General features: G+C 32.8%; 3 protein-coding genes and 1 long non-coding RNA gene across 9 annotated transcripts in view; 2 read left to right on the top strand and 2 right to left on the bottom strand.

The window, feature by feature from the left end:
* Window positions 1-20,849, bottom strand: part of LOC105153401 (uncharacterized) — a 150,100-nt gene extending 129,251 nt beyond the window's left edge. For 2 of the 3 annotated variants that reach the window (XR_847095.2, XR_015546225.1), the window contains exons 1-3: window positions 20,600-20,847; window positions 19,783-19,923; window positions 7,018-7,402 (exon numbers count right to left, since the gene is read on the bottom strand). This is a non-coding gene — a long non-coding RNA (uncharacterized LOC105153401). Of the gene's footprint in view, window positions 1-7,017; window positions 7,403-19,782; window positions 20,293-20,599 lie in introns of all 3 variants that reach the window. The other variant, XR_015546223.1, reaches the window with a different exon arrangement.
* Window positions 399-19,261, top strand: LOC105153400 (uncharacterized). 2 transcript variants are annotated; one of them, XM_011068210.2, is made up of 3 exons: window positions 399-876; window positions 13,072-13,272; window positions 15,252-19,261. In XM_011068210.2, exons 1-3 carry the CDS (start codon window positions 792-794, stop codon window positions 15,605-15,607), a joined length of 642 nt encoding a protein of 213 aa, XP_011066512.1. In that variant the 5' UTR covers window positions 399-791; the 3' UTR covers window positions 15,608-19,261. The 2 variants fall into 2 exon arrangements, with proteins under 2 accessions (XP_011066512.1, XP_011066513.1); XM_011068211.2 differs by having other exon boundaries at window positions 420-876; window positions 15,270-19,261.
* Window positions 20,850-21,969: 1,120 nt separating the features above from the next.
* Window positions 21,970-25,319, top strand: Ccm3 (programmed cell death protein 10 Ccm3). Of its 3 annotated transcripts, none has more exons than XM_087409408.1 (6): window positions 21,970-22,286; window positions 22,761-22,938; window positions 23,083-23,215; window positions 23,289-23,453; window positions 23,814-23,890; window positions 25,100-25,319. In XM_087409408.1, exons 1-6 carry the CDS (start codon window positions 22,215-22,217, stop codon window positions 25,129-25,131), a joined length of 657 nt encoding a protein of 218 aa, XP_087265534.1. In that variant the 5' UTR covers window positions 21,970-22,214; the 3' UTR covers window positions 25,132-25,319. The 3 variants fall into 3 exon arrangements, with proteins under 3 accessions (XP_087265534.1, XP_011066519.1, XP_011066518.1); XM_011068217.2 differs by lacking the exon at window positions 25,100-25,319 and adding an exon at window positions 24,483-25,050; XM_011068216.2 differs by lacking the exon at window positions 25,100-25,319 and having other exon boundaries at window positions 21,971-22,286; window positions 23,814-25,050.
* Arpc5 (Actin-related protein 2/3 complex, subunit 5) lies at window positions 24,541-26,039 on the bottom strand. The gene is made up of 3 exons (XM_087409409.1): window positions 25,699-26,039; window positions 25,539-25,612; window positions 24,541-24,964 (listed from the first exon to the last, which is right to left on the bottom strand). The coding sequence occupies exons 1-3, from the start codon at window positions 25,856-25,858 to the stop codon at window positions 24,725-24,727; spliced, it is 474 nt and encodes a 157-aa protein (XP_087265535.1). The 5' UTR covers window positions 25,859-26,039; the 3' UTR covers window positions 24,541-24,724.
* Window positions 26,040-27,857: the final 1,818 nt, after the last annotated feature.

The following is a 27,857-nucleotide window of genomic DNA, read 5'->3' as shown; positions in this document are numbered from 1 at the left end:
TATTTCAAAAAAGAAGAAAAGAACGTTGTGTACTTTAAGAATCTAGATATGAAATGAAAGGTATATCAATTTATGAAAACTGATTCAATCCGAGAATACAAAACGTCATTAGGTGTTATATAATACTTAAAATTATGTTAACGTTATCTATTTTTCGATAAATGCTACATTAACCGAAGTATATTAATCAACGAAGGTGTGAGTAATGCTAATTGTAATCACAATGAAGAATCACACAGTCACGTTGAAGAATTACAAGCGTCGTGACAGCTTATCGTCCTACAGAAGGCTGGAAAAGGATGGAAGGAGAGACGAACGGAACCACGTTGTACTTCACATCGAGAGGCGAGGATTTCAAGCTCTCTTTAGCGGCGCGCACCAAAGAGCGAGCAGGAACGGGCCGTCCCACGACGAGGCGCGTCCGTGGTGGGGTGTCAGCCGTGGCTTATCTGGCGACTTTATGTATATTACGATACCCGAGGCAGGAACACGAGCAGTTCACTGCTGGCTAACCGGTCGGAGAAGTCGGCGAAGCCGAGTTGTCTGCGCGACGCGAGTTGTCTCGTGCACGAGAGAAAGAGTGGAAAAAACGTGTTTGAACTAGAAACCCTCTTTCTTTCTTTCTTTTCTTTTTTCTTTCGTGTTTGTCGCGTGTGTGTAATAAACATCACGTGTGTCGCGCTCACGTCCGCGAAAACAACCGCGTGAATATCAACGTGGTGCACAGTCGAGCAGCCAATTGAACGGAACGTCTTGGTGTTGCTCAACGATCATTTTGATCATTTTCCAGAATGATCGTTTTGGCGTGGTGCCTCTTTGTTATCGTTTCGTTTCTTGTGGCGAGCAACCAGGCCTTCCTCAGTGCGCCCTTACCAGGTACGCGGTTTTTACGAAGTTTTATGACGCATTTATCTCATAATAATAATATCTCGGAATCGACGGAATAAACGCGAAATCTTATGATTCATTGTATAAGTTTTTCTTGTCGAAAGTTACGATACTTTCAGTGAATTTACGCATTAATGATAATTATAATTGTGATGGAATGAATATATCGAATTTTTTTTTAGTTTTCTAATATATCCATCGAAGGCATAAATCAGTTTTGCAAGATCTCTTTGATCACTTTTGGTAATAACCTGTTTCAAAGTGTCGACACCAGTACGTACGTGAATCGCCTATCGATCGCTTGATCGCATTTAAATTGTTAAAACTCGTAAATGACTTCAAACAGCGTTACGTATTTTGCTTGAAATTAATCGTAAACATTTTTTTTAATATTTTTCTTAGATCTTTAATTATGAACAAATATGATGAAATAGTGTTCTAAGAGATTGCATTAATCATGACTGTCTCAAAAGTGATTACACAAGATGATAAAATTATTTTTCATAGAAAAATATTCGATTACTGATACATCCTCCGAAAAAATTCATTTTCTAGATTTTTCTGAAACTTACAGAATAAGCTTATTTTAATGTTTTGAACATATGTGCTTTAAAATTTAATATCCGGAACGGGATTAAAAATCGAAATATTCTACTTTAAAGTGTTTAAAAAAAAAACACACACACACACACACACACGTGTATGTACACGCATACACACGCACACTTATATATACATAGGATCCCTATCTAAAGCTTATTCAAAAATGATCTTTTTATCTACCGTGGAAAAGTTTTTTTTAACAATTTTTTGAACCAATAAGATAGAAAACTTGATATCACAAGGAATAATACGAAATTTGTCTGAACAGGGTTTCCGGTATTCATTTTTAAGAAATTATTAAGCAAAGTAAGTATCACAGTAAGTAAAGTCTATTTTTTCGACCAGTGGCAGTAGCGAAGACGGGAGGCATTTATATAAAAAACCTTGTATAAAAACATTAACACTTATGGAATATTTTATAAAAGTGAAATAAATTTTCATAAAAATTTTCATAATGGTGAGCACTGATGTGCTCATTAGATTGAGCACAACTGCAGTCGGAGAACGTCTTTAATTTCCATAATATAAGTTTTGAATTAATAGAGAATTATATATATATATATATATATATATATATATATATATATAATTATATTCTATTAATTCAGAAAATTAAACATTAATAAAATATTTTTCTATGATAAACACTTTTATCAGTAGTATTATCCAATTTTATATATATATATAATAAAAAAAATTAATGTAAAATATCTATAGCTTTAAAGCTTCCCATAATTTTAAATTTTACTTATATCTGTTTTATTCTTAGACTATTATGAACTTCACGTTAGTACGTGAATAAATATCGCGTCAGATATTTCATTGGATCTAATACTCATAGGTCATGGACCTTAAACTATTTAGGGTTAAATCTGGTGTCATTTCCGCTTTGAATATTGCAGTTGGATCACGGAGTGCTATATTATTGAAGCACGAAGAAGAAACATGATCTTTGCAACTTGAAGTAATTCATGTACACTAAAATGAGGTAACAAAAAATGAGATAACAAAAAAAGGAAAGCTATAGCATGAGATTTTATCAATAAGCTTGAAGAAGTCTAGTTCGTTGGACCGCGTTTCAATCGATCCAATTCCAAATATAGATAACTTTATATTATTCAAAGCACGACGCAATCGATATGATTATGAAATTTCAATAATTCGATTTAATCCTTCAGTTTGTAGCTTTCCACTATTAATTAACCTAAGTCTAATCCATCTCGTGTCGGACCTTAATTTCTCATAGCCAATTAGTGCATATCTTAAGCAAGCATTAATGCATATATTAGCCAAGTTCCTTCCATCAAGGAAGACGAGAGATTTTCCAAGAATTATGTCAAATCATTCTTGATATTACTCGTACTGACGTGAACTACACAATAATCTAAGAATAAAATATCGGGGAAAATTAAAATTTAAAATTAAGCAACGCGCTTTAAAATTCATATATTATTTTAACATTTTATATATATAATTTTAATATCAATAATATATAATTTCATATATATTAGATATTGATATCAAAATTATATTAAAATTTAATTGTATAAAAATATTTAAATTTAATTATAAAACTATTTAGATACGACACACACACACACACACACACATATTATAATGAGAATAAACAATATTTTTTTCAATTTATAAAACTTTGTGCAAACAAATATGTTACTTGATTTTAATTTTCAAAATCTCCTTTTGAAATCATTAAATTTCTTAATACCTTATATAAATTGCAAATAGACAAATTTCTGGAGAAAGGAACACATACATAATGCTTTTTCCATCAATTTCCAATTAGCGCAATTCAATTTATGCGTCTTTTTTCTTTCTCGAATGATGTTCTTATCGAAATAGCTTGTATCGAATTCGCATTCGAAGGTCGCACAAACGCGGTAGGAAAATCACTAATCGCACAGGCGGTTCTCGAAAGAACTCGAATCGCAAAGCTCGCGGTTAAATTCGTGATTGCATCCGTGTATGTTCTGTCGCGCGTAGATTTTGCATACTGCCGTTGTGTGAATGACAGATTTATCTGCGCGCGTTCTCGCAGTCGACGAGAATTTCGCTTGAACTGTTTGCCTGCCAGAGTCAGACAGATTTGATCCGCTTCCAGTATACGAAAGTTAGATCGGCACCAAAGTTTCGATCATTCTCCTGTAACTTCTGCCCTCCCTTTCCCATGCATTTTTAAACGAGAAATATCTTGGATATATTCAATAGTTGTGATATAAAGCAGTTAGATTAGATACTTGACTGCCTCCGCTTCAGGCTTTTATCTGACTAATATATCGATAATCAACGCTCTCACGTGACTAAAAATATCACATTTGATAGCGTTGTAATTGCTGCGAGAATGCGTGATTAGATCAAAATTATTAGATCAAAACAAACCTGACTAATTTTCGTCTAAATAGAATAATATTTCAGAGCAAAACTTGAAGTAAATACAAAATGGACCATTCATTTAATATTCATCTCGTGATCTCATTCGGTGATCAAAATTTTCTTCGCGGAAATTTAGATTTCGCGTGAAATGTCGAGAAACCGCGCGCGGAGATTATAATAAAACGTTATTTTATTAATGAGAATACGCCGTAATAATTCAATAGCGTCTGCGCGATACCAATGCAACGACTTTTTTCGATCTCACTCGACCTCACTCTTGAATAATCGAGATCCTAAATACCTATTCAGAGAATGTGATCGTTTTTACAACGACACAATTTGTAAAAAATTGATTGCAGCAGAATTTCTCAAACGTTTTTGTTGGTACAGATTATTTTATATTATTATTATTAATGCTAAAAAATTAACAGTATCTCGTAATATGCAATGATATTAGTAAACCGATATTAGTATGTCGATATAGATAATCATAATAAATTCTGTTGAAAATATTACATATTGCCATTAACCGTGTTATGTGTGTAGTAAAAAAGGTCAACTTGAAACTTTCTAATATATAGATTGTAAACATATTTGAACCATGCCAAAGTCTTCCGAATTTTTATCCAACCGGTCGAATAAACCCGTCTAGACGCCCAGTTAACGGATGTACATACAATTGCACACATAATGTTCATGTTACTAAATATAGTACAAAAGCGACCGGGAAACCGTTATATCTACCTCTAGCCTCGAATACATCCTGTGGATCCTTCATACAATTATGATGAAACTTCCTACATTTAAGTAGACTTAAAGACACAAATTTTCTCGCTACTTTGTTCCGAAGGAAAAATTAGTCCTGAACTTAACAAGAAATTTAAGTCTTTATTAAAGTTAACATCGCGATAATGTGATCGTAGATTAAAAACGGATTAAAAATACTGGAAAAAAATTCTGGTTGCATTAATTGAAATTATAAAAACGGATAAATCAGAATTTTTTGATTAAATTTATTAAATTCTAGTTGAAATATAACCAGAATTCGTATTGATATAATTAGAATCTTCTGATTCGTTAAGTTTTAATCGGAAATTTTTCTCTCTTGGTTTAATTGTAACTGAATATTGATATTAGTAATATACGTCAAGATAAATGCCGCCATTTATATTAATAAGCAATTAATGTAAATGGCGGCATTTATCTTGACGTATATATTACAAATGTCTGTGCTGTTTGGAGAGCTAGGTTCCAATATTGCGACTTTTATACAATATCTGCCTATAGATGACATCATATGAAGTCTTACACATACTTGACTTTGAAATATTATATAATACTTCAATAAAACACACTCTACTTTAAAACTATACCTAGACGAGAGCTGAGTGGGAGAGAAGAGAAGAAAAAATAAAGTCCGATATTCTCTCCTGAAAGAATAAGCAATAACGACACTCGTCGATACGTATTCGCTGACAATGCTCTTGGTACCCTCTTAAACCTGCCTAACAATACTTCCGATAATAATACACGGTGATCACGGAACTTGAAGCGACGCCAAGAACACTCGTCGGACTTGGTCACAAAAGTACAGTTATGGAGTACGAAAACTTCCTGGGCGGGTAAAGTTCCGGATAATTTCGCAATTCTTCGGATACAATTGTACTCTTCAAGTACAATTAGGCGCGTTTCTACGTCTATTTCGGAAAACTACCGCGATCGAGTCATTAAGTAGAATCACGAAGCAGCACTCAGCGTAACATTTTATTAGCTACACTGTGAAAACTTTTCTGTGAATGTAATAAAAGGTTCGCCCCCTCCCCCTCAAAAAACTTAACCTTGTTCTTATCAGTGGTGCACGTGAAATAAAATAACATAGAAATTTCTCTACATTCAAATATAATTCTGTACATTTCGAATTAATTAAGTCTAATGTAAAAATACTATATATATGACAATATCAATGAAAAGGGAATTCCGTTTATATCGATATAATATCGCAGCGATAACAAATATATCTACTTTATTGATCGTATCCTAAGAGGCATTAAATTTGGAACAATGCCATTAATAATTACTCAATATCAATCGATGCACTTGTATATACGTATCAGTCATCTTAGAGCTCGATTTTTAGTTAGACTCAGCCTCTTAACAAGACAAAGACCTGAAGTATATTCAGACATGAAGCAAGTTAGCAAGAACGTAAGTTAGCGCGAGCGAGAAGGGCAAGCAGAAGCTGAGAGACTGTAAAAAACTAACTCGAACGCGAACGATACTCTCGAAGGTCATAAGAGAGACTCCCGATCGAAGGTCACACACTGTAAAGGAATCGAAGGGAAATCCAAATCTCGTGTTATTATACGTTGCCATGATTTCGTGAGCACGGTCGGTTTGTTTTTCATCGACGTATCTCGATGATTACGTCACTTGTTTACACCATCACTGTCTGATTTGATTACCTATTAGGGAACAATTACGCATAGCACAATTACTGCGTACGCGATCTTATTTTTCGCTTGTTTTCTCTTTCTTTTTTATATTCTTTTTGTGCGCGAAAGTATGTTAAAAGTATACCATTTTAATACAGTAACGCAGAGATGGCCGATGCGTTGATTGTCGAAGCGTCGATTCCAATTATTCAGTTGTTACGTAAAAGCGCCGGTTATAATTGTTGATAGAGCAAACAATGTTATCACGATGGTGCCATTGAAATTAAAGTAGCTTTAAGAAACGCACAGAATCATTGCACATGTAATTATAATTAATTGGACCAATACCGTTTATTTATAGCTTAATAAAATAATTAATTACGAAGTTTCTACGAATCTATTTGTTTAATTCTATCACAATAAGACTCATTATTAATCGATTCTGATGATATAGTTAATTAGTATTTTTAATCTGGAATCTCATAAAATATTTAATATTACGGAATTTTATATTGTGTGTTTGCGAGTCAGATCGTCTTCGCAATATGAAATTCTGCAATATAAGATTCGGTCTTTGATCGTTATAAATAGAAACCTTTTAAGTACCGTTACTTTTTGCAATAAGAATACAATTCCTGAACAGTAACTTTATTCCGTTTATAATTAACAAGTGTGTGAATGCAAATATAATAATTTGACTTACCCAATACGTTCCATGGCTTTCCATGCGCTATTTTATTGACGTAGTTTCCAGTAACCTTCTACTTTTGCCGAAACACGTGTACAAATATTAGCTCTAATTGTTGCATAACGTTGTAATTAACACACTATAAATAATATCACTCAATACTTCAAGACCGCACTCCCGAGACTTTCCTTTTAAGTATTCGTTTTAAACTCGCGATTTCAAACGAATGATTAACATTCTCTGATAATCGCACGATATTTAAATCGACACTCCCGCGATAGTCACTCGCGTGATTAATTTCATGAGACACGCGGGATATGTGATAACGATTTTCATCGACGATCGAAATCGTGACTCCGTTGCGAACTCCTACGGCCATGTAGTAACCATGTGTAGTCACCTGTAATCATTTTACATTGTTTATGTACATATATCATTAAAATATATAAAATGCATATATAACTTTTCGTACGTTAGATTGCCGCGTAAGCTTTATCCAATAGTGCTTTTGAAATATAGAAATTTTATCGGTTCTAAGAAACTTCTAATACAAATGTTATCTGTACGATGTAAAGAAGAAGGAGATATTGTATTTTCTATTGTCGCCTGAATGACAATAGAATTCGAAACGAATGTCGTATAAATATGAAGTAGCTGTTAAAATACGACATAGATAAGATATTGCTTGCTTTACGAATTTTTCCTTCGTTGATAAAGGAAAACGTAATGTAAAACGAAGCAAAAACTCATTTGTACGACACGTAATGAAAGTACTGTAAGCGTTCGCACTTGTCATTAATGATTTGAAAAATTTTATGCCACAAATACGAACAACGAGGACAATATCCGATAAAGATGAAAAAAATGAAAATTTACCTCATAAATAACAATGACGATATATTGGATTTTGATACAAGATATTTTAACTTGATTTGCATCATATCAGCATAAATAGAACTTACGCAGCAATATATTCACAAATGAGACGTTATTTTAGAAAAGATATGAAATTCAGCTTTATAAGTATCTTATTAAAATCGACGCGACGTTAGGGTCTCAGTTTATGTTCTCATTTCATTTTAAAGTGGAATTTTTACATCACTTTGAAAAAAAACAATTAATATTAATGAATTGCATAGTGATCATAACGACTAAATGCATGCGTCTAACGACAACTTCATGAATTAACAAATCGTTAGTGAGTGATATCGTCGGATTTATACGACTTATTCATTAAAATGTATATATATATATATATATATATATATATATTATATATATATATATATATATATATATATTATATATATATATATATATATATATATATATATATATATGAAACCTCGCTTTTGAGCGTGCAAACGTGTGTATCTTTCCACGTTACGATAACGCACGTACATAAATGCATCAAAAATATTTCATCACGCAACATACAGTGAGTGCAAAAAGTATTCGTAGAAAATATTTTTTTAAATTTTATTTTCAAAAAATAAATATTTTCCAGAGAAATAAGTCATCGAATTGATGTCGAATCGACATAAACACGATGATTTCAACATCAATTTGACGTCGATTCGTTTAATCGACGATCATTTCCTGTTAGATAATCGATAATTTATTCATAAAGAATAAAATAGATCGTATGTTTCTCAAAATTATATATACCAAAAAGATATGTATTAATTATACAATATATCATCTGAAAAATAAACGAAAATTAAAAATTGTATTGTTTAAATGCTCAAAAAGTATTCGTACAGATGAGAAATTTAGCTTCTAAAATCAGAAGTACATGCGAAGCTCGTTTGTATATGTTAGAACAGAATGTATGCATTGTATAAAATTGCTAATTAATGTTTATTTTCTACAAATAAAATTTTTTTTATAAGAAATTTCCTTGTACGAATACTTTTTACTCTCACTGTATACTTTACAAAAGATGAAAGAAAGATATGATATCCGATTGCTGCATTAATTAAGTTTTAAAATATTTATCAATTTGATATCTTCCAAATCTGTCAATCGAAAGATCGATCTTCTTAAAAAAAAAATCAAAAGAAAAGTAATCTCGAAAAAATTAATTCAAATATTACGGGAAGACAATCATGTTATTATAACCTGATTATAAAAGAAGAAAAAAGTTAATCGAAGATATGAATAATATTAAAATTAATTTCTATGTTATCTCAAGATGTGATTTTTGAAGTTGATAAAATGTAAAACAGTCTTTTTTCTTATCACGCTTGATTTATATAATCTTCACGATCCGGAAGATATCATAAAATATTGCTCATTGCAACCATTGGCGATTTATCTCGATTTTGTTACTGCCTGGAGTTTCGCAAATATTTCGATCAACCCGATGTCTCCGTAACCACGATGTACTACAGCACCGTACTTACGTCAGGTAAAACTTTACAAACAACATCTTTGCGACAGAAGGAGTCGTTTTCACGAGGAGATGCTTGAACGCGAAGACTTTAAGCAGACTTCCGTTACAAAGTTCAAAAGTTTGCGTGAAGAGTTTATCAGTGCGAAGCGACATGAAGTATATATATGATGTTTCTTAACAATGATACAATAAATATGCCTCGGCAATGTCAACACTGACATTTCTAGTGATTATTTTCTCTCTCTCTCTCTCTCTCTTTCTCCATTTGATATAATGAAATTTCAGTTTGTATTATCTAAAATAAAATCTTTGATATATTGTTAAAAATGATATTAATTTTAACTTAAAAACGTACAGTAAACCTTCCGAGCATGCAAAAATGTTAAACTTAACATTTTTTTATACAAAAATGTAAACAGTGTACTTATAATATTTAGTGGCAGATATTTTCGAGATAAACATAAGTATGAAGGAAACCGGTCTTGAACTCCATTTAGAGTACAGACGTCAGGGAGTATACAGAAATGAAGTTAACAAGCCTTAAGTACTTTGTCAGGCATAAATAACAATTTCAGTGTCTCTTTTCGAATCTCGATGCGTCTCTTTCTTAGAACAGTTGCATTTCGTATTACGACAAATTAGCGGAAAGGGATCATGCGATTATTGTCACAGCAGACAGAGACTATCAACTACCAAGTACCGACAGATTGTCACATCACATGTTTCAACATGTTGAAACATGTGATGTGACAAAAGTGAACTTGTATGTGCCCAGAATAAAACTTCACATCGTAAATAACATAACCTTGCGAGCTTCACCGGTCATTGGTCATAGGCAAAAGATTTACATTTTGGGCGTAGCCGACTGCGTTGCGTTCGAACATTTGAACATCGATCGCTTGGAACATGACTCGCAATTGCGAATAAGAAACAGAGAAAAAGAGAGAGAGAGAGAACTGTTACATAAATGCAACACCCGTCGCATAATATCGTAACGACGCTAATGATACCGTTTGCCATATGCGCGTACGACGCCCCGACAATTGTAAATCGTGAACAAAGACACATAGTATTCGAGATCTTTCATATATGTGTATGTATGTGTAGTTGTTTTATTGCTAGAGATTACATCAGCCGCACGCATCCTGTAAAAATCGAGATTTTCATCTGTCGCGATTCTTAAATTGCCCCTCTGTGTCTCAACCGATAGGAATTCGTTTTTGTAACGGATTTTTCTTTAACGGAAAAGCGTACGTGATCTGCGAAACATAGACTCAACTCAGATTCTAATGAACTAGCGGGAAATAATGAATATATTATTTACACGTATAGAAGTGTCGAGTTGCTCCTCCTCTCTGTTTCTATTCTTTTCATTTGTCTCTCTCTCTCTCTCTCTTTCGACTTCGTCTTAAATTACACGCAACCTTCGATGACGACCTATATAAATCACAGACGAAAAACGAACATGTTTACAGATACGTGTCATCTTCGACATTATAAATCAAGTATCATAAATCTTTTAAGTATATGTCAAATTATATAATATAATATATAAACGTAAAAATGAAATTTATCTGATTTTGAGAAGCTAAATTTTTAATCTGATTTTATCAAATTCTTATTTAATGCTCTCTCTTAATATTCGATATGTTATTAATGAAAAGAAATTAAATTTAAAACTATAAAAAGAATTATTTATCGGAATGGTATTTTTCATCCTTTCGATTATAAATATTTAATATACACAAACTTGATATATTATTGATTTAAATGTTTGTACAATGAAATTAACACGTATCTTAATCTGCCAAAATATTCATAGCCAATTAGAAAATTATAATATATTAAATAGTCAATTATAGCACACTACAGTATATTAAATTGGATTTGCACTTAACATGAAAGTAACTCTTATAATAAATGCTTCGTCACACGTTTTTACACAGATAATTTTGTCCATAAAATCGAAGCGAAATCTAGTTGATGTTGTTAATTGTAAGTAGCGGATGTTACGGATAATCATGTCAGAATAGAGACATGAGATTCTGGAAGAACTAAAAGACATCAGCCACGCCTCACTTTAAGAAATTGTAACAATATCGGCATTCTTTCTTCCTCTCTCCTCTCTTTCTCTTCCTCTTTCTCTTTGAAAAGGAAAGCCCGAGCTTCGATCGATTTCATGCTTCACTAGTTTGTAAGGCCTAACAATAAGCTAAAAATAGCACAAAGCGGTTGTAAAACGTTCTTCATATGTATAATTCAATAGAAAAACGGAGAAAACTGTTTTATTTATTTATTAAAAGATAACAATAATAAAACTATGTAACTATTGGCATAAACACAAATTAAATTATAACAAAACTATTAAGACTTCATTAAACCATTTTTTATTTACAATTACTTTTTTATATGTTTAAAAAAAAACGAGTGCTATTATATAGATAAAATAAAAGTTAAGATAACGCGTAATTGTCGACTTTTATGAACTCGCGAAACTTTCCTTCAGGATCGTTCATACATAATTGAAGATACTTCACGATAATTAATACTAATATGACTCCTTAAGAATGGATTTAACTTGCCGAACGAAGTTAACTATTTAATCCCGATAGGCAGAAATGGCTTTCGAACATGCTAGCCATACATTGTGCACTATCTCGTTACTTAAGAAAAGGAACCATTTAGAAGATTGCGTGGAGATAGAACATCTTTATTATACCAATCGAATTTGTTCGATAGTCAGACTCTATATGTGTCTCTCGGCTGACATTTAAGAAAACTTGCTACGAGAAGTTCTCGTCTATAAAATCGCCAACTTAATATTCATTACTCCGAGACAATTTTTCAAACAATATAACCAGCGACATCGCTAACTCATTAATTATCAGGTACATCTGTCTTCGCGCTGAGTCTGTTCTCCCGCTATCATTCGTATTCACGATAAAAGATACGCATTGCTAACAAGACGGAATAAGACTGGCGCCGACAACGCAATCGAAGCTGCGGACGGCATCTTCTTCAACGTATATTGACTTCACGGCCTACGCCTCGTAATAAACGGCACATGAAGTACCTTGATGCAGGTTAACGAGTGACAGGCGGAGTTGTTTATTCGGTGTTAACATCTTTAGCCCTGAGATTTTGCATGATATGATATACGCGTGCAGTTACATTTTGTTCGGGAATGCAATGTGCTAGAACTGCTAGATAACGGCAAATACCTGTACTATGTTTCAAAAATTCTTTTAGAAAAATGAAGAAAAAGAAACTAAAAAAGAAAAAAAAATAGGCAAGGAAGAAGAAAACAAAATATTTTACATCTATTTGTGACTCCTTCCTTTTCCTATCTTTTTCTCTTTTACTTTCTTTTTCTTCATTTTTCTAAAAAAATTTTTTTTTATAAACTTATAGTAATAACTTTCAATAAATATACATAATTTAAATATACATAATTTAAATAAAATATTAATGTTTCAATTGGATTGTAATAATCATCTTTTACTTAAATTGAACGTTTAAAAATAATTATTGCATCAAGAGTATTAGAAATAACGTTTAGAAATTTATATTAAAAGACGAAATAACGCAAGAAATATTCAGAAAGCATAACATATGCATTCACGCGCATTAAGTTAAGTGCAATTAATTAAGTGATCATAATTTTTCGTTCTCAGCTCATACAGTGTCGAGTTACATCGGTGCTGAAAGGCGAATGGAGAGCAATAAAGCAACTCATAGTGTAAACGACAATCGTCACTCGGTCGACTCGAAATCCAACGACGACGACGACGACGTCGACGGCGGTACAGTCTACGTGATTGCATTCGGGGGGAAAGAGGAGAACACGGAAAAAGAAAGAGATACGGAAGAGAGTGGTAAGAACATGAATCATATTTACTGGTGCACGAGAGTGACTTCATAGTAATAGTATCGCGCACCATCCTCGTGTCACCACGAATCATAGCGTATTTCCCGTTACAATTCGAGATCACGTTTTCGTGTATCACATTCGAATATAATATTTTGGTATACATATTTTGACATCAAATACGTCGAAAAATATTGATATATTCTTTTTACATCCGTTCTGTATTTTACATTAATATAAAATCTTGCGCAAAGGTCAAAAATCATTAAAAGCATAGTAATTATATTCATTATTCAAATCGCAACCTTCAGCGTTTTGTGAAATATTGCATATATCGATAATAACGAAAATTATCATTATTACTTTGCTCCGTCAATATCGCGCTATTCTTGACCTTTGTAATATTTCCCTGTGACAAATTGTCAAATTCAAGTTTATCTGTCATGAAGCGCGACATAACATTTCGTTTTTATGACTCGATGCTAATTTAATGCACAAACAATATCGAGAGATACGACTTCATTAATCGGAACTATAAAATACCAGTAGAGGAAAATGTTTAAAAGTAGAAACTGATGTAATAATAATCGAAAATAAAGTAATAGAAAATCTAATGTAATTTTTCGGACATTTAGCTACGTCAAATTAAATAATAATAGTGGATTATGATTCACAGTACAACAATATCGAAAATATCATGTAAAAAATAAAAACGTGTGTAATATACGTTAAAGTTGTATTTTACGTGATATTTTCAATATTATTGCACTGTTTACAGTTCACAATATACAATACTATAAAGAATTATATATCCATAATAATGATAATAATAATCGCATAGTGCAAAGAATCGGTCTTATCACTTAGTGCATAAGGTGATACAAAACTGATATTTGAAATCAAGTTCTCATGTTCGCATGCATCTTGTTAAAATCACTTGCAAAGAACAATTCTCGGCGCCGCATGCGCCAAGGATTTATGCAAATATGTAGTAGTTCCATCTTCATTTGCATCGCCTTTCTGAGTTCACATTATACACATCACGCATTAATAGTAATCGAGAATGTGCGTTTTGCACACACACGTCATTAATCGGAAAAAAGAGTATAATTTTTGTAGGAAACTTTCCATTCATATCGCGAGAATATCGAGAATAGAAAATATGCATCTGATTTTATCGCGCAAACTTGAAACATGAAATCAACATGAATTTTTTATATTCCTTGCCGATTTCTTTGAGATATATATATAGAGCAAAAAACTGACTACATATGATAACAAACAATATTTGCAAATGTAAATTTGAAAAATAGATAATGTTCTTGATAACGCTTTTGATTCCACTAGTACTTTAGCGACGAGCATCAAACTAATTTTAGATGCGACACTCATCGTCTCGTATTTCCATCGAGAATGGCATCTTAAAGTAGACAACAAAGAGTAACGTGGATCGCAAATAAAAACTCTTTTGTAACTCACATCTTTTGTCACTCTTTTGTAACTCAAATATATTTCTCCCTATTTTAACGCGAACAATATGTCAAAAATACCTTCTCGTAATTCCATTGTAGAATGTCCGATCTTCTCTAAGAGAAAAGAATTTTTCAATATTACTTAAATTTTAAAATATTTGAAATAATTCGTACTACGTAAAGAGAAGAGTTCTTTCTTAATTTTTTTCTTTTAATTCTTGCATGAATATACTATTTTATGATACTCATTAAGTGCCAGCTTCAGACAACATGGTCAATGTATATATTAGCAAATATTATACACATACACACGCATACATAATTATCTATACGAATATATGCTAATATTTGCGAATGTACGTAAAAGTTAAAATTAAAGTAGCATACATTGGCCATGTCATCTGGAGCCGCTTTACATGAATGCCACTCTAATTGTATCCCCGTGATTCCTTCGCATGAGCGTAGTTTGCGAAATCAAGACATTTCTGATTATTAACGAGCTCCTCGCTCACAGGTCCACATTTTGTTGTAGTCAACGGCGACATGCAGAACCCACTGGATCCATGGTCGATAGTATGGTACATCGGCTCATTTGGCGGCTTGGTGGCGTTTTTTCTCATCGTCAGCTGTTCCGAGTGGTGCTGCCGACGAGGCGGTCGACCTCTGACAGTGCCCTATGCACAACGTGCTGAGACGTTAAATACAACCGGAGTTACAGAGACCCCGCCGCCGCCTTATCATCTGTTTGCCCCACCTTCTTACGATTCCGTCAACTACAATGAGATCGTCGACAAGACGTCCGGCGAGAAGCTGGACATCTATGTGATTTCAGTGCCGATCCACAGGCCGATGGCGCAGGCGCCAGCGTAGGAAACCTTAGAAAGGCTCATCCTTTTGACAAGGATGCCCGATTCAACACTGTTGACGGTCAACAGTCGATCGCGGAAAAGCGATCTCGCGATCCCTTCATTAAAGTCGCCAACAAGTTCGACGTTGAAGAAGACTGGCCGAGAAAGAAGCGCAGCTGTTCTGGACGTCGTCGTTGCAATTGTACAAATATAGTGACAGGAATGATTATACGTGTGTCTTTCTTGTTATAGCTGAGGAATTAACTCACTTGATGCCATTGACAGAAATGTCAAGACATTGACGTCATTCCGAAAAAAAAACGAGTCGTTTTTTGTGTTTCCTTTAAAAGATGAAGGATACTGAGACCGAATTCTGAGACGAAATTGTACGAAAAAATCATCATTGTACATTGATCTCAAGAAAGATCATGATAATAGAGAAGTGACGTCGATCAAAGTTTCGATGTAGATAGAATTTAATTTTATATTATTCCGGAAAATTAAATCAATTTTTCACGCTTTTACATGAGATCACCAAGTTGCAGAAATTAATATCAATATCTTCCTGGAAACAACAAGAGAAAGAAAAACAATAATTAACGATACTAAAAAGATCTAAGTCAATATGTGTGAAGAAATTTATTGCAACGGTACAAGAAAGGATGATTTTGCTGAAAATCTAAAAATTTCTCTAGAGCTGAAAATAATTTGGTGTATTGTCATCAAAATATAAATTACGTAGAAATCTCAAATACAATAAATGATATTGCAAAAAATTTTTTAACCCCAACAATTAATTTGAGAGTTCTACATAATTATTTTGATCGTCCAATAAAATTTTCAGATTTGTCTAGTTAAATTTTTTGTCAGACTTCAACAAAATCCCCCTTTTCATATAATATATCGAAATGATATTTAGATAATATATTAGCTATATGGTCAAAGGAAAAAAAACTCGAATATTCTCCAAGACAAAAAGTTGATAAAAAAATTGAAAAAAAATTAGAAAAAAAATTGAACAGTTCTTACAAGAAAAGATACATTCGTAAATTCCTTGAGCTGACAAACAATATAAACTTCAAAATATACTGTTTAATTGTAGAGCAATAATTAATGTAATCCGGCCTGCGGAAAATAGCGAATCGAATCACGCGAAAAATTCGTGAGAACGTTATTTCTTTTGCATGTGTGATGTTAAAGAATGTATAGTTTGATAGACAGAACACATTTCAATATATTATATATAATTGGAATAAAAATGATTCAGTCAATCACTGCCATTCCGAGACGAAATAATCGCGATTTAGTTTAAATGTAAATTTAATGTTATCATTCTTTTTTATTGTATTCTTTATATGCTACTGCGATTTAAAAATAAATGTTAATGAATCTACTTATATACACATATACACGTATATACACATACATATACACATACATAAACACCAACTTTGAAAAATTTTCACTTTACTTCTCGTCACAATCAATGATATCGTCGTCTGTCGTTGGCGAAATAGCATTATATACGAATTAAGAGAACTTTACACGTGATATCGTTGTATGCGATTGGCCCCGATCGCCTATCGACTCCGTCAATTAAGGACGATTAGAGTAGATTACAAATCGACTGCCATGAGAAGCGTTTTCCCGCGAGCGAGGCCGAGAAAAATAATTTAAGATAATAAAACAAGCAAATGTTTGCCGTGGAGCAACTATACGCGAATGCAATTAAACGATAAGGATGAAGGAAGACAGACATCGTAGATTCTCCCCTGAGCAGCGAATCGTGAGATATCAATTACACATTAATTAATATTGCATTCACGACTGAGCTTTCGCGCGGCTCCTCATCGTCAGAGAATACACTTCTGGCGCAAAATTGAAATCCGTAAACACACGATACGTCGGCGAATATCGACGAATATCGGCGTGATTCCGTTATAACGGCGAAACGAAACCCGATCGAATGTATCATATAATCCTCTGGACTAGAAGGGAATTTGAATTCAAGTCAAATTGATCGTATCGTTTACGCTAATATCAAGATAAATGCGATTAAGCATATAATGAAATCTCGATCCGATGCCGGAGTTAGTTGTAGAAGATAATTTCATTATGCTTATAATAAGGAGGAAAAAAAGGGGAAAGATAGATTTTTTTTCTCAGGATCAATTCAAGAGAAGGATTATTGTAGAATTTTGCATTTACAAAATTGCAATAATGTAATAAAGATTAAACTGTTTATATCATACTTTGGAAACAGAATGAGGCTTCATTCATCCTCGGGAATCGTCTTTCTCACAGTTCACATTTTTAATATCAGAAGGTTGTAAAGAAATAAACGGTATAAAAAGTAAATTCTAAAATATGTAATACGAAGATAGATCAAATATAAACGAGAATTTTTTTTATTATTTATTGAACAAGAATAAAAATATAAAGGAAACAAATTATTTTTGTACATAATTCCCTGCTCCATTAATACATTTTTGCCAGCGGATAGGCAGTTTGGCGATCCTTTTCATAAAAAGTAGTAGGTTGTATCCGCAGCTAATTGCGCACAAATTCCTCTATACTGACATCCTCGAATGATAATTGCATTGAGACAAATCTTTCTATACGATTATCATTTGTTTGGACTACTGATAGAAGAATTGGGAGGACAATACGATTCGTAGACGATGCAATAAGTGTAGATAAATTCGTGCAATTAGCTGCAGACACAACCTATTACTTTTTATGAAAACGGGATCGTCAATAACTGTCAATATTCATTGGCAAAAATATATTAATGTAGCAGGAAACTATGTGGAAAAATAATTTATTTTCTTTATATTTTTATTCTCGTTCAATAAATAAGAAAAAAAAATTTCGTTTATATTTAATCTACCCTCGTATATCTATTATAGATCTTCGAGTTTAATCTTTCGAACATAGAAAACTTTTGCGGGATGCAATTACTAGATATAAGTATTCATAGGTATGTGTGAGAGAGGTATGTGTGTTAGAAATGCTTTAATTAATTAATAGCGAATTAGTGTATAACTTTAATGCAAAGTTAATTAAAATTAGCTGTATAACAGTCACAATTATCACGACTGTTATTGCGATTAAATTATTGCGATTGAAGTACTGACCACTTTGAAGAGAGTGTACTGCGTACTATCCCAAAAATCGAAGTAATATTTCGTAATATAATATATAATATATAAATAATATATAATCTCGATTTGCGATCTGCGATAGATCCTCGGGAATCGTCTTTCTCACAGTTCACATTTTTAATATCAGAAGGTTGTAAAGAAATACTGTGATTCATATAAGAACAGCTAAATAGATAATACAAATAGGACCGTAAAAGCAATCTCGTTCTCAGCAGCGTGTTATCTTTTTCAAAGTGAAGATTCGCCTATTTTCCCTGTTGCTACTGTTAAAATTATTATTACTCTTACTATCGTAGCTATATACTACCGTACTCTTGACTGTACTCGCGACGTATTCTCAATTGCGTGGTCAAGAGTACATCGCGACCCCGACTCGTTATTCATAAGACTCACGAAATAACGGCGCGCGTGTGCGCTGTTAATATTTATTTTTTATACTTTTATACACGCTGTTTATATATTTGGACGTTCCTACGTTACCAATAAAATTTCTTTCCTCACGTAAAAAACAATTGCGTTACTTATGTTGATCACTATGCAGGAAAAACGATTCTTTTTCAATGATATTGACAATAATTAATTAATTAATTTTGCAAAAGCCTTCATTATATAATTTTCTAATTAGATTCTTTACTGATATCTAAGAATATATTTAAAGAATAATTGAAAATTATTAAAAATTTAATAAGGCAATATTATTGAAAATTAAAGAAAAAAATGTTCAATAATATTGATAATAATTTCTTGTGTAATTCTAATTAATTAATTAATTAATTTTGCAAAAACTTTGACTGTTATTCTCTAACCAGAAGATTTTTTACCACAATATCTATCTGCGATTATATTTAAGAATAAAAATTGACAACTACATCCCCAAGATTATTATATCCTATTCCAAAATAATTTCATTTAGCTCTAAAATTGTATTTCTGAATATTACAAAATTTATTTTCAGCTGTATTGCTGCATTTTATTTACAACAAAATTTTCTCATAGGAATGAAGAATATTGGTCATTAATATTTAGCATCTACCTTCTCTCGTTCGTCGTTGCAAACAGGATTTCCGACTTTCAGTCGTGCTGCTTAATTAGTATTCGATAAAGGCTGCCGGATCTCGTGGATTCTACGTCCTGTCTCTCTTCTCTCTTTCTGAATCATCACGACGCGAATGTCCTGAAACACACGGCCGGTAGGCGGTAAAACGCGATCTTCCGCATGGAACAAGTACATCGCGATTTCCACGAAAACTTTCGACTTTCCTCGATCTCGCGACATCTTGCTTTCCGAATTCCGCACTCTTTTTTAGCCCAAGGATTTCAGTCTCCAAAAAGCTCAATAACCATGCAGATGATATTCATTTGAGATTCCCGCAATGTGAACTCAACACGCGACAAAACTTGCACGACGCGTCAATAGCCGTTACACGTTCTCAACTCCAATTACACTTATTACACTGCACGGCGGTGCGACGGTTACGCGTGCAATTGACATGAAGTTGGCCGAGACAGCGCGACATGTCATGTCCTCCTCGTCGTCTCCGATCTAAAAATTCGAAACGGCCGATGCAAACTTCATCGTATAAACTTTTTCGAAGCCGTGTGCGCAAAATTACAAAAATAAAATACATCCAAACAAACATCACGGCATGTGACGCGAATTATGAAACATAACGGTTATAATAAAAGGCGATCTATTGTATGTGCATTGTAAACCTTGTCGTCAACCGTAATGCTTGACAGATAATTAGATAATTAGAAGTGATCGATTCTTGAAATATTTCTCGCATATTCAATGTCGCGTGTAAAAGTATTAATATAATTTAGTAATATAGATAATAATTATTGGATACCTCGTTGGTAAATTCCAACGATCCTTCCGAGCTGTTTTTCTCATGATTTATCTAAATTCGAAGTTCGTTTCTTCTGAAGGAATTAGACTATTCGGTTTTGAAGGAAGAATCATGATGCTATGTGAAGTCAGGATTATGGTTATAGTCCTCCGTTCAATGCGACACGACGCATCGCAGGTGGTCGAAGCAGCTCCGAACCGATGAGAATGACATATATTCGCAATAGCCCGGGCACGCGATTTATGCGCGATTTATATAGACTTGGCGAGCGTCAAACCCCACCACTCGCGCGCCAGCCAATCAACGTGGTGCCTCGCTGCGGGCGTTGAATTCGAGCGCTCATTGGAGAACGCTAGCTTTCGGGATATAGTATATAAATGAGCATTACGCAGCGAAGACTTTACTTATTTTCGAAAACTAGGCGCGTGTGGTTCTCGGAAGATGCTTGTATTCGAAACGCGCTTTACGATGTAGCGTATATTCTAGTTTTGAGAATTCCATTAACATATAATTCATGTTACAAAACAATATTATAATTTCGTTGAATTTATTTTTCGATGTACGTACAAAAATCTAATGCCGTTTTCTATTTTATTTATGCATAAATAAGCGTAATGTTTATTATCATAATGCATTTAGTATTTAACAATAAATAGAATTTATATTGAAGTTGCATTGCTATTAATATTTCAATTTGAAGAACTTTTATTATAGAACTTTAAATAATAAGTATATTTCTATACTTGCACAATATGTTTAAATGATCCACAATTTTTAATTTATATACCTTTTCTAAAATTTCAATTGAGATAAAAATTTGTAAGCAATTTTTTTTTTCGATTTTTTTCGATTGTTATCTGTTATAAATGACGATTTTGATTGTAAATTTCGATTAACATAAGCATTTAATTTTTTATTATTAATTTATAACTTTATGTATTTTTTTCAAGAATACTATAATACTAGCGTATTTATAAGTTCGATCTTTTTCTTTATATAGTCTTTTCAATAGCTATTAATTATTCTCTCTCTCTCTCTCTCTCTCTTTCTAATTTTCTTTAATTTAAAAAAGAATTTAATTTCTAGCTTATCGGACAATTTCGACAATCCTATATGTAAAATGTCGAGATAAGGTTTCTCTTTGATATAGGTAATAGAAATTATGTAATTAGAAATTTTGCTTCGAGCAATTCAGACACGGTTGAATTAATCGTCGATTAATCTACATGTAGCAAGTTAAAACGAAACAGTTACATCATTATTAGGAATTAAGAGAAAGAGGAAAAATGAAAAGCATAAAAAGTTGCATTAATGAGCAAGTCTATTTGCTGTGGTAACCAATGACGACGCGAGGCCGCGACAACTTTCGAGTCGTTCTGATAATGTTGGCAGCGCCGGATAACCTCATTTCCGTGTGTCTAGCGTCTATTGTGACAGCTGTCATAGAGGAAAAGTTAGACGCTAGTTAGAGTCGTGATCGTGCCAGTTGCGTGTAAACAATTCTTTCGTCGTGACCGTATCTTGTAAAACAGCTTCAACTTTGCGCCTCGTCTCAAATCCACGACCAAATTGTTTTCATTCTCAGTGTCTTGAACAACAACATACGCGGTGAAGGATGACAATGGGCGATGAGACCCCGGTTACATCACTGATTCTTCCCGTCATATTAAGGCCAATATTAACCAAGGTATCGGCTGAATATCTCTTCTAAGACAATCATGTCTTTCCCATAATGTATCCAATCATGTATTTCCATCTACGTTTAACGTCTTGTATTGACAATGAATAGTTATCTTTTAAATGTGGAAGAATGAATGGACTTGAAAAAAATTGTGCGCAATTGTATCTTGCATTGGGCTTTGCACCTTTTGATAAAGTTTGATAAAAGTTCTTATTAAGATTGTATCACCTGTGTGTTTTCTCCCGGGAGACATGTTTGTGTCTTTTCTATGAATAATATTTCAATCTTCGTCTTGTTCAACGTCTTACAGAATAATTATCTTTTAATGGTAAAAGAATGAGCGAACTTGAGAAAAAAAATTGTGTGCAATTGTATCTTGTGAATTCTATTTTGTATTGTATCTTTGAGATTTTATACTATTAGATACAGAACCTCTTGTTAAGAATGTCTATCAAATAGTAATATGTTAAATTTTTACAGCTGGAAAGGCAAAATGTTATGGCGGCACAGACTCTGCGTGCAGCTCTCTCAAAAGCCGAGAGTTCGCATCCTGGGATTACATACGATTTAATTATGGGTATAATACGCAGAGCAGAGCTGAATCTTGATATGAACGAAAGTGTCTTACGGTTACAAGGCACTGCTTCTGATTACGATGGTAATATGTCTTTTATTTATATTTTATTTATCTTTTATTTATATAAATTATTTTGTGTTTGTAATATTATCGTAACACTCTACTATTTACATCTGATTATTATAAGATTGAAAATAAGCAGATGCGTTTTGCCTTTGATTATAGCTGTGGAGTATCGTTCAGCACGCTCAGAAGATGCATTCCAAGAATTGAATCGTAAATCGATTTCTTTGAAGAGAATACTTAGCAGAATTCCCGATGAAATTACAGACAGAAAGACTTTTCTAGAGACAATCAAGTTTGTATAACATATTTATATCTATAATTTTTATATAGAATTCCATAACTCTATCAATTATACTTTCTTTCAGAGAAATTGCGAGTGCAATAAAAAAACTTTTAGATGCTGTGAATGAAGTTACTGCATTTATACCTGGTTCAGCTGGTAAACAAGCCTTAGATCAACGTAAAAGAGAATTTGTAAAGTTTAGCAAAAGGTTCAGTAATACATTAAAGGAATACTTCAAGGAGGGACAGTAAGTACACAGTGTCAAAATGACCAATCGAAACAAAAATAATAACGCAGTGAAAAATTAGAAACATTACTTATTCGCTACAATAATGACATAATTAAAAATTGTCATTTTTTTTAATCGCTTGCAGAAAAAGAATGGAAATATAAAGAACAAAAAGAAAGAACATACTTTTACTCCTTGAAACAGTTATTACACCAAGATTATATATTTCAAAATTATTATTACAAAATGATTTAGAACATTGGAATTTATTTTTTAGAAAATTTTGTTTTCTTTTTAATTGTGTCATGTCGTTGTAGCAAATGAAGGGTATTATTTATGTTACATTTATATCTCAAACGAAATTTATACTTCTTACAGAGCAAATTCAGTATTTGTGAGTGCACTGTACCTGATACATCAAACAAATATGATTATGCTCACAGTAAAGGATAAATGTGAGTAAACAGTTTTACAATGAATTTCCAGTGTTCAGAGTCAGCTAAACTATTAATATTACAATTAGCATAACATCCTAATCTCACATATTCTATTATACAATGATAGAACCTAAATATCCGGTATAGAGGATTTAACATCATTATGTTGCCGTTAATCGGTTGCACTACAGTTTTTGTTATAAATATATATATATATATATAGATATATATAAAGTAATAAAGATGTTGGGGTATATTATTCCACAAATTATATATTTATACTTTTATTTTGTGCCAACTCAAATGTCATATTAATCGTCAATTCTTATTATAATGGTCAATAATAATATTGTATATACAAGAAATGTTTAAAAACATGAAACGATCTTATTGTTGTTATATAAAAATAATATATCATATATATATATTATGTTTCTTTTTATCTCAGAACTCTAAAGAGTATAAAATTTAAGTAAAACCTATACAAATCTGGAGGTAACATTGAAATTTATTGTAATAGTGTTCAGTTTAAAATTCAGGATGAAAAATACATTTGGGAAAATTGAATCCTCATTTAAATAATTTTCAACAATCTGTTTATACTCTTTAGAATGAAACAAGGACAGAACGGTAGAAGTATGACAGAAAGGAATTTACTACTCCAAATGTACAAGAAATAAAAATTACTTTATTGATAACAAATGTACACAAATTTGTTGTATTTCCCATATGGAAAATTGTGAATGGCTTGCCTATCTACATCCTCATCGCATTAACAATGACGATGAATAACAGTAAGAATTAATGGTAATTATGATAATGAACATGTTACTGCAAAATGTACAAAACTCTTCAAGCCCGTTTGCTGTCAGAGAATACACGGACAATGCAGCCGACACCGCTTATATTAAATACTTTTTCATGCCAAAGTAACAAGTGACTACTGCTACCTTCTGTCGGGATTTCAAAACCTCGATAAATATACTTCATTAGAACATCTATTAAGTCACGATCTAATTGTGCTAAACAATCGTCCACTTGATTCGACTTTATACTTAGAAGCACCTTCTGTGTTAAGTTTCGTGCACTGTCCTGCAAATAGAAAAATGTTTCATGTACTTACTTTTATATATATATGGAAATTTATATTCAATAAAATATATAACATTGTGAAATGATATTGGGTGTATTCAGCTTGTGATTAGAGTATTCTTGATTTATTCATAGATCTAAAAGGTCTACTTCAATCAAGGCAATAATTACTGAGCGCTTACTCAATTGTTATGTCCACTGAACACATCCATCAGGAGCATGCTGAACTATCAAGCTTGAAACTACATACTTTTATATAAATCGTATATGAACTCTAACATCTATATTCAAATTTGCAAGTGGTCTTCTTAGAGAATCATATATAAATCATAAAATAAAAACAAAAGTAGACAAATTGCGAAGCAATTTTCATTAATAAAATATAACATGCTCCTTTAATTGTGGATCTCAAGAAGTTCTTAGTCACAAAATTTAAATCGATTTACATTAGAATAATGATTGTTTTCCACAATTAATTTATGCAATTTTCAAGTACATTGCTGCCATTCCATTTAGCAAATCACAAGTCGCTTCACGACAAAAAGTGAATCACCGTCTCGCAGTTTGAGGTTACCTTTACTTGCTGATTCTTACACTCCAACGGTGCGGACTTTAATACCGATATTAGGGCCTCCGCATTCTTACCCTTGATAATTGTGTTAAGAAAAATCTCACGATGGAATTGCTGAAAAGTAAAGACTCCGCGGAACGCTAAAGTATCGCAAAAGGATATTGGCTAAGAAGTGTCAAAATCTCGTTCTCGTCCGGACCGGTGGGCGCACCTACGCCACCGTCCGCGTCCTCCTCTTTAAAATTGTTATCGCTGTATTGGTCTACGTCGATCTTACGGAACGCGGACGCTGAGGTATCCTTCTTGCCGTCGTTCCTCGACATCTCGGCTGTGTGCTTTCCTGTGCGTTCACGTTCACGCCCGGCTTATCGAACAGCGACAACAGCGTCAACAGCGACAGTCTCGCCCACAGTACTTAGATACGTTCGGATGCGGGTCGCGCGCATCAGCGCGTATCGGGCAGCGCCATATTGGCACCGATCGGCTCGTCCATATGAGTCCACATGAGTCTCTCAGACTTGATTTCCATGTATCGTTTTTTGTTATCTCCAAACATGGTCAATGGTTGCGTTCAGCAGAACACAACAGTTTTATGATTCTCTGCTGAGATTGGATCATTCCTCTTGATCGAAATGCATAATCCAATCAGCGCGAAGAAAACTTCCAACAGATACAAAATAAATGTTCTGCTGAACGCAGCCAATGCTATACTTTATCCGAAAGATACTTTATCGCACGACATACTTTATCCTGGAAATATCTTTAGGACATTCATAGAACATAGAGACATCCTCTGGACATCCTTAAGACATCCCTTGGAAGTCTGTACTGTTATAGATAATATCTTCTATGATATGAAGTATGTTATATTTTATATAATAATAATAATAATAATAATACTAAATATAGCACAGAAACTCGCAGCAAATTGTTGCAACGCTTGCACGTTGCTGGAATGATTTGTATAAAGCTGCGATCTGATTCATGCTTACAATTCTTGTATTATTTGCATTTACATGGTAAAGCTCTATATACGGTTGATTGACATTGCTATAAATAAAAATTATGCATAAACGCGTAAAATCCCTTTCTATTAGCAAGCGCAAATTGTATATTATGTCCAATCTTAGTATGTGACCTGATCACAATGAAGCTAATTAAATTGCGTGCTAATTAAATTCCTACACATAATAAATAAGAATCATATGGGAAAAAATACACAAAGAGCGCAGCAATTCGCTTGTGCGAAGTGAGTCACTAAAATTGGACTCCAAGGTGAAAATAAATGAAATGTATTTTTGACAGTACGATTTTGTTTAAAAATTAATTCAGGAATCGCAGGATTTGGAATTTCTTGAAGAATTATAATTTTGCGGAATATATGTATATGTATAGAAATGTAACGATAATGACGTGAATGAAATATTTAACGTTTATTTAAATATTGCTCTTATATTCTGAAATATTTTGCAATGTTATTTTGGGATTTTATGAATTTCAGAAATATTTAACCTTAACACGTGTAAGCAAAAATAATTCTAGAAGTATCATCCTTTGACCATTAATCTTACAGAATCTCAAAATGTCTAAAATAAAACTTAAGAAATGATGAATTCTTTGAACAATTTTCCGTTTTCAAGGAATTTTTCTAATTTGTCTGTTAAAAGTATGACTCTAAATCAATATTTATTTGTTATGACGTAACAGAAATGCGAATGATGCCTATATACAACTCATAATTTTTTATCAGAAACGAAATCCAGTTCGACAAAATGTATATATGTATATATTTATATTAAACTAATACAAAGTTTTTGTTTTATAAATAACCTTGAAACTTTATATAGGCATAATGCGCAATTTATTTATCTTTTTTTTCACACACGCACTGCACACAATTTTACATTTTTTTAGAAAACGATTTGAATCTTTCGAATATGAAAAACGGACTACAATGGATGCGTTCAGACGCCTATTAGTTTTTTATGTCAAACTATCTTTGTTTTACGTCTAATGAGATCGATAAAGATAACACAAATAGCACTAATAGCGTTCAAACGCACTTAAAATCAATTTCATTTCGCATATATTACAGACCTGTTTTATTGACCCACAGTTCATCGAGATTGATTTCATTTTTTGAAAAATTGTATAAATGATAATCTCATAACTTTCCTCGGTTCTAACGTACGTCATGCTCGAGAGAGCTGACGTATGTTAGATTCTTAAAGAACTCACTCGTGCGTGAGGATGATGTAGGAAGTACGAGCAGGAAATCAATATCTCTGTGAACGTGTGTAAAAAAGAGATAAACGATTTGTT

The sequence above is a fragment of the Acromyrmex echinatior genome, chromosome 9 (assembly GCF_024713525.1).
Source record: "Acromyrmex echinatior isolate Ae372 chromosome 9, ASM2471352v2, whole genome shotgun sequence".
Classification (NCBI taxonomy): Eukaryota; Metazoa; Arthropoda; class Insecta; order Hymenoptera; family Formicidae; genus Acromyrmex; species Acromyrmex echinatior.
The sequence above is the reverse complement of the archived record's forward strand: the minus strand, read 5'-3'. Positions and strand labels throughout refer to the sequence as shown.

Excerpts from the sequence above, each read along its gene's own strand:
- LOC105153400 (XM_011068210.2), top strand. The coding sequence starts at position 792 with ATGATCGTTTTGGCGTGGTGCCTCTTTGTTATCGTTTCGTTTCTTGTG. Across the intron at positions 877-13,071 it reads CCTCAGTGCGCCCTTACCAG|CTCATACAGTGTCGAGTTAC; the intron begins GTACGCGGTTTT and ends TTTCGTTCTCAG. Across the intron at positions 13,273-15,251 it reads AAGAGATACGGAAGAGAGTG|GTCCACATTTTGTTGTAGTC; the intron begins GTAAGAACATGA and ends CCTCGCTCACAG.
- Ccm3 (XM_087409408.1), top strand. The coding sequence starts at position 22,215 with ATGACAATGGGCGATGAGACCCCGGTTACATCACTGATTCTTCCCGTC. Across the intron at positions 22,939-23,082 it reads CACTGCTTCTGATTACGATG|CTGTGGAGTATCGTTCAGCA; the intron begins GTAATATGTCTT and ends CTTTGATTATAG. Across the intron at positions 23,216-23,288 it reads ACTTTTCTAGAGACAATCAA|AGAAATTGCGAGTGCAATAA; the intron begins GTTTGTATAACA and ends ACTTTCTTTCAG.
- Arpc5 (XM_087409409.1), bottom strand. The coding sequence starts at position 25,858 with ATGTCGAGGAACGACGGCAAGAAGGATACCTCAGCGTCCGCGTTCCGT. Across the intron at positions 25,613-25,698 it reads GATTTTGACACTTCTTAGCC|AGGGTAAGAATGCGGAGGCC; the intron begins AATATCCTTTTG and ends ACACAATTATCA. Across the intron at positions 24,965-25,538 it reads GTAAGAATCAGCAAGTAAAG|GACAGTGCACGAAACTTAAC; the intron begins GTAACCTCAAAC and ends TTCTATTTGCAG.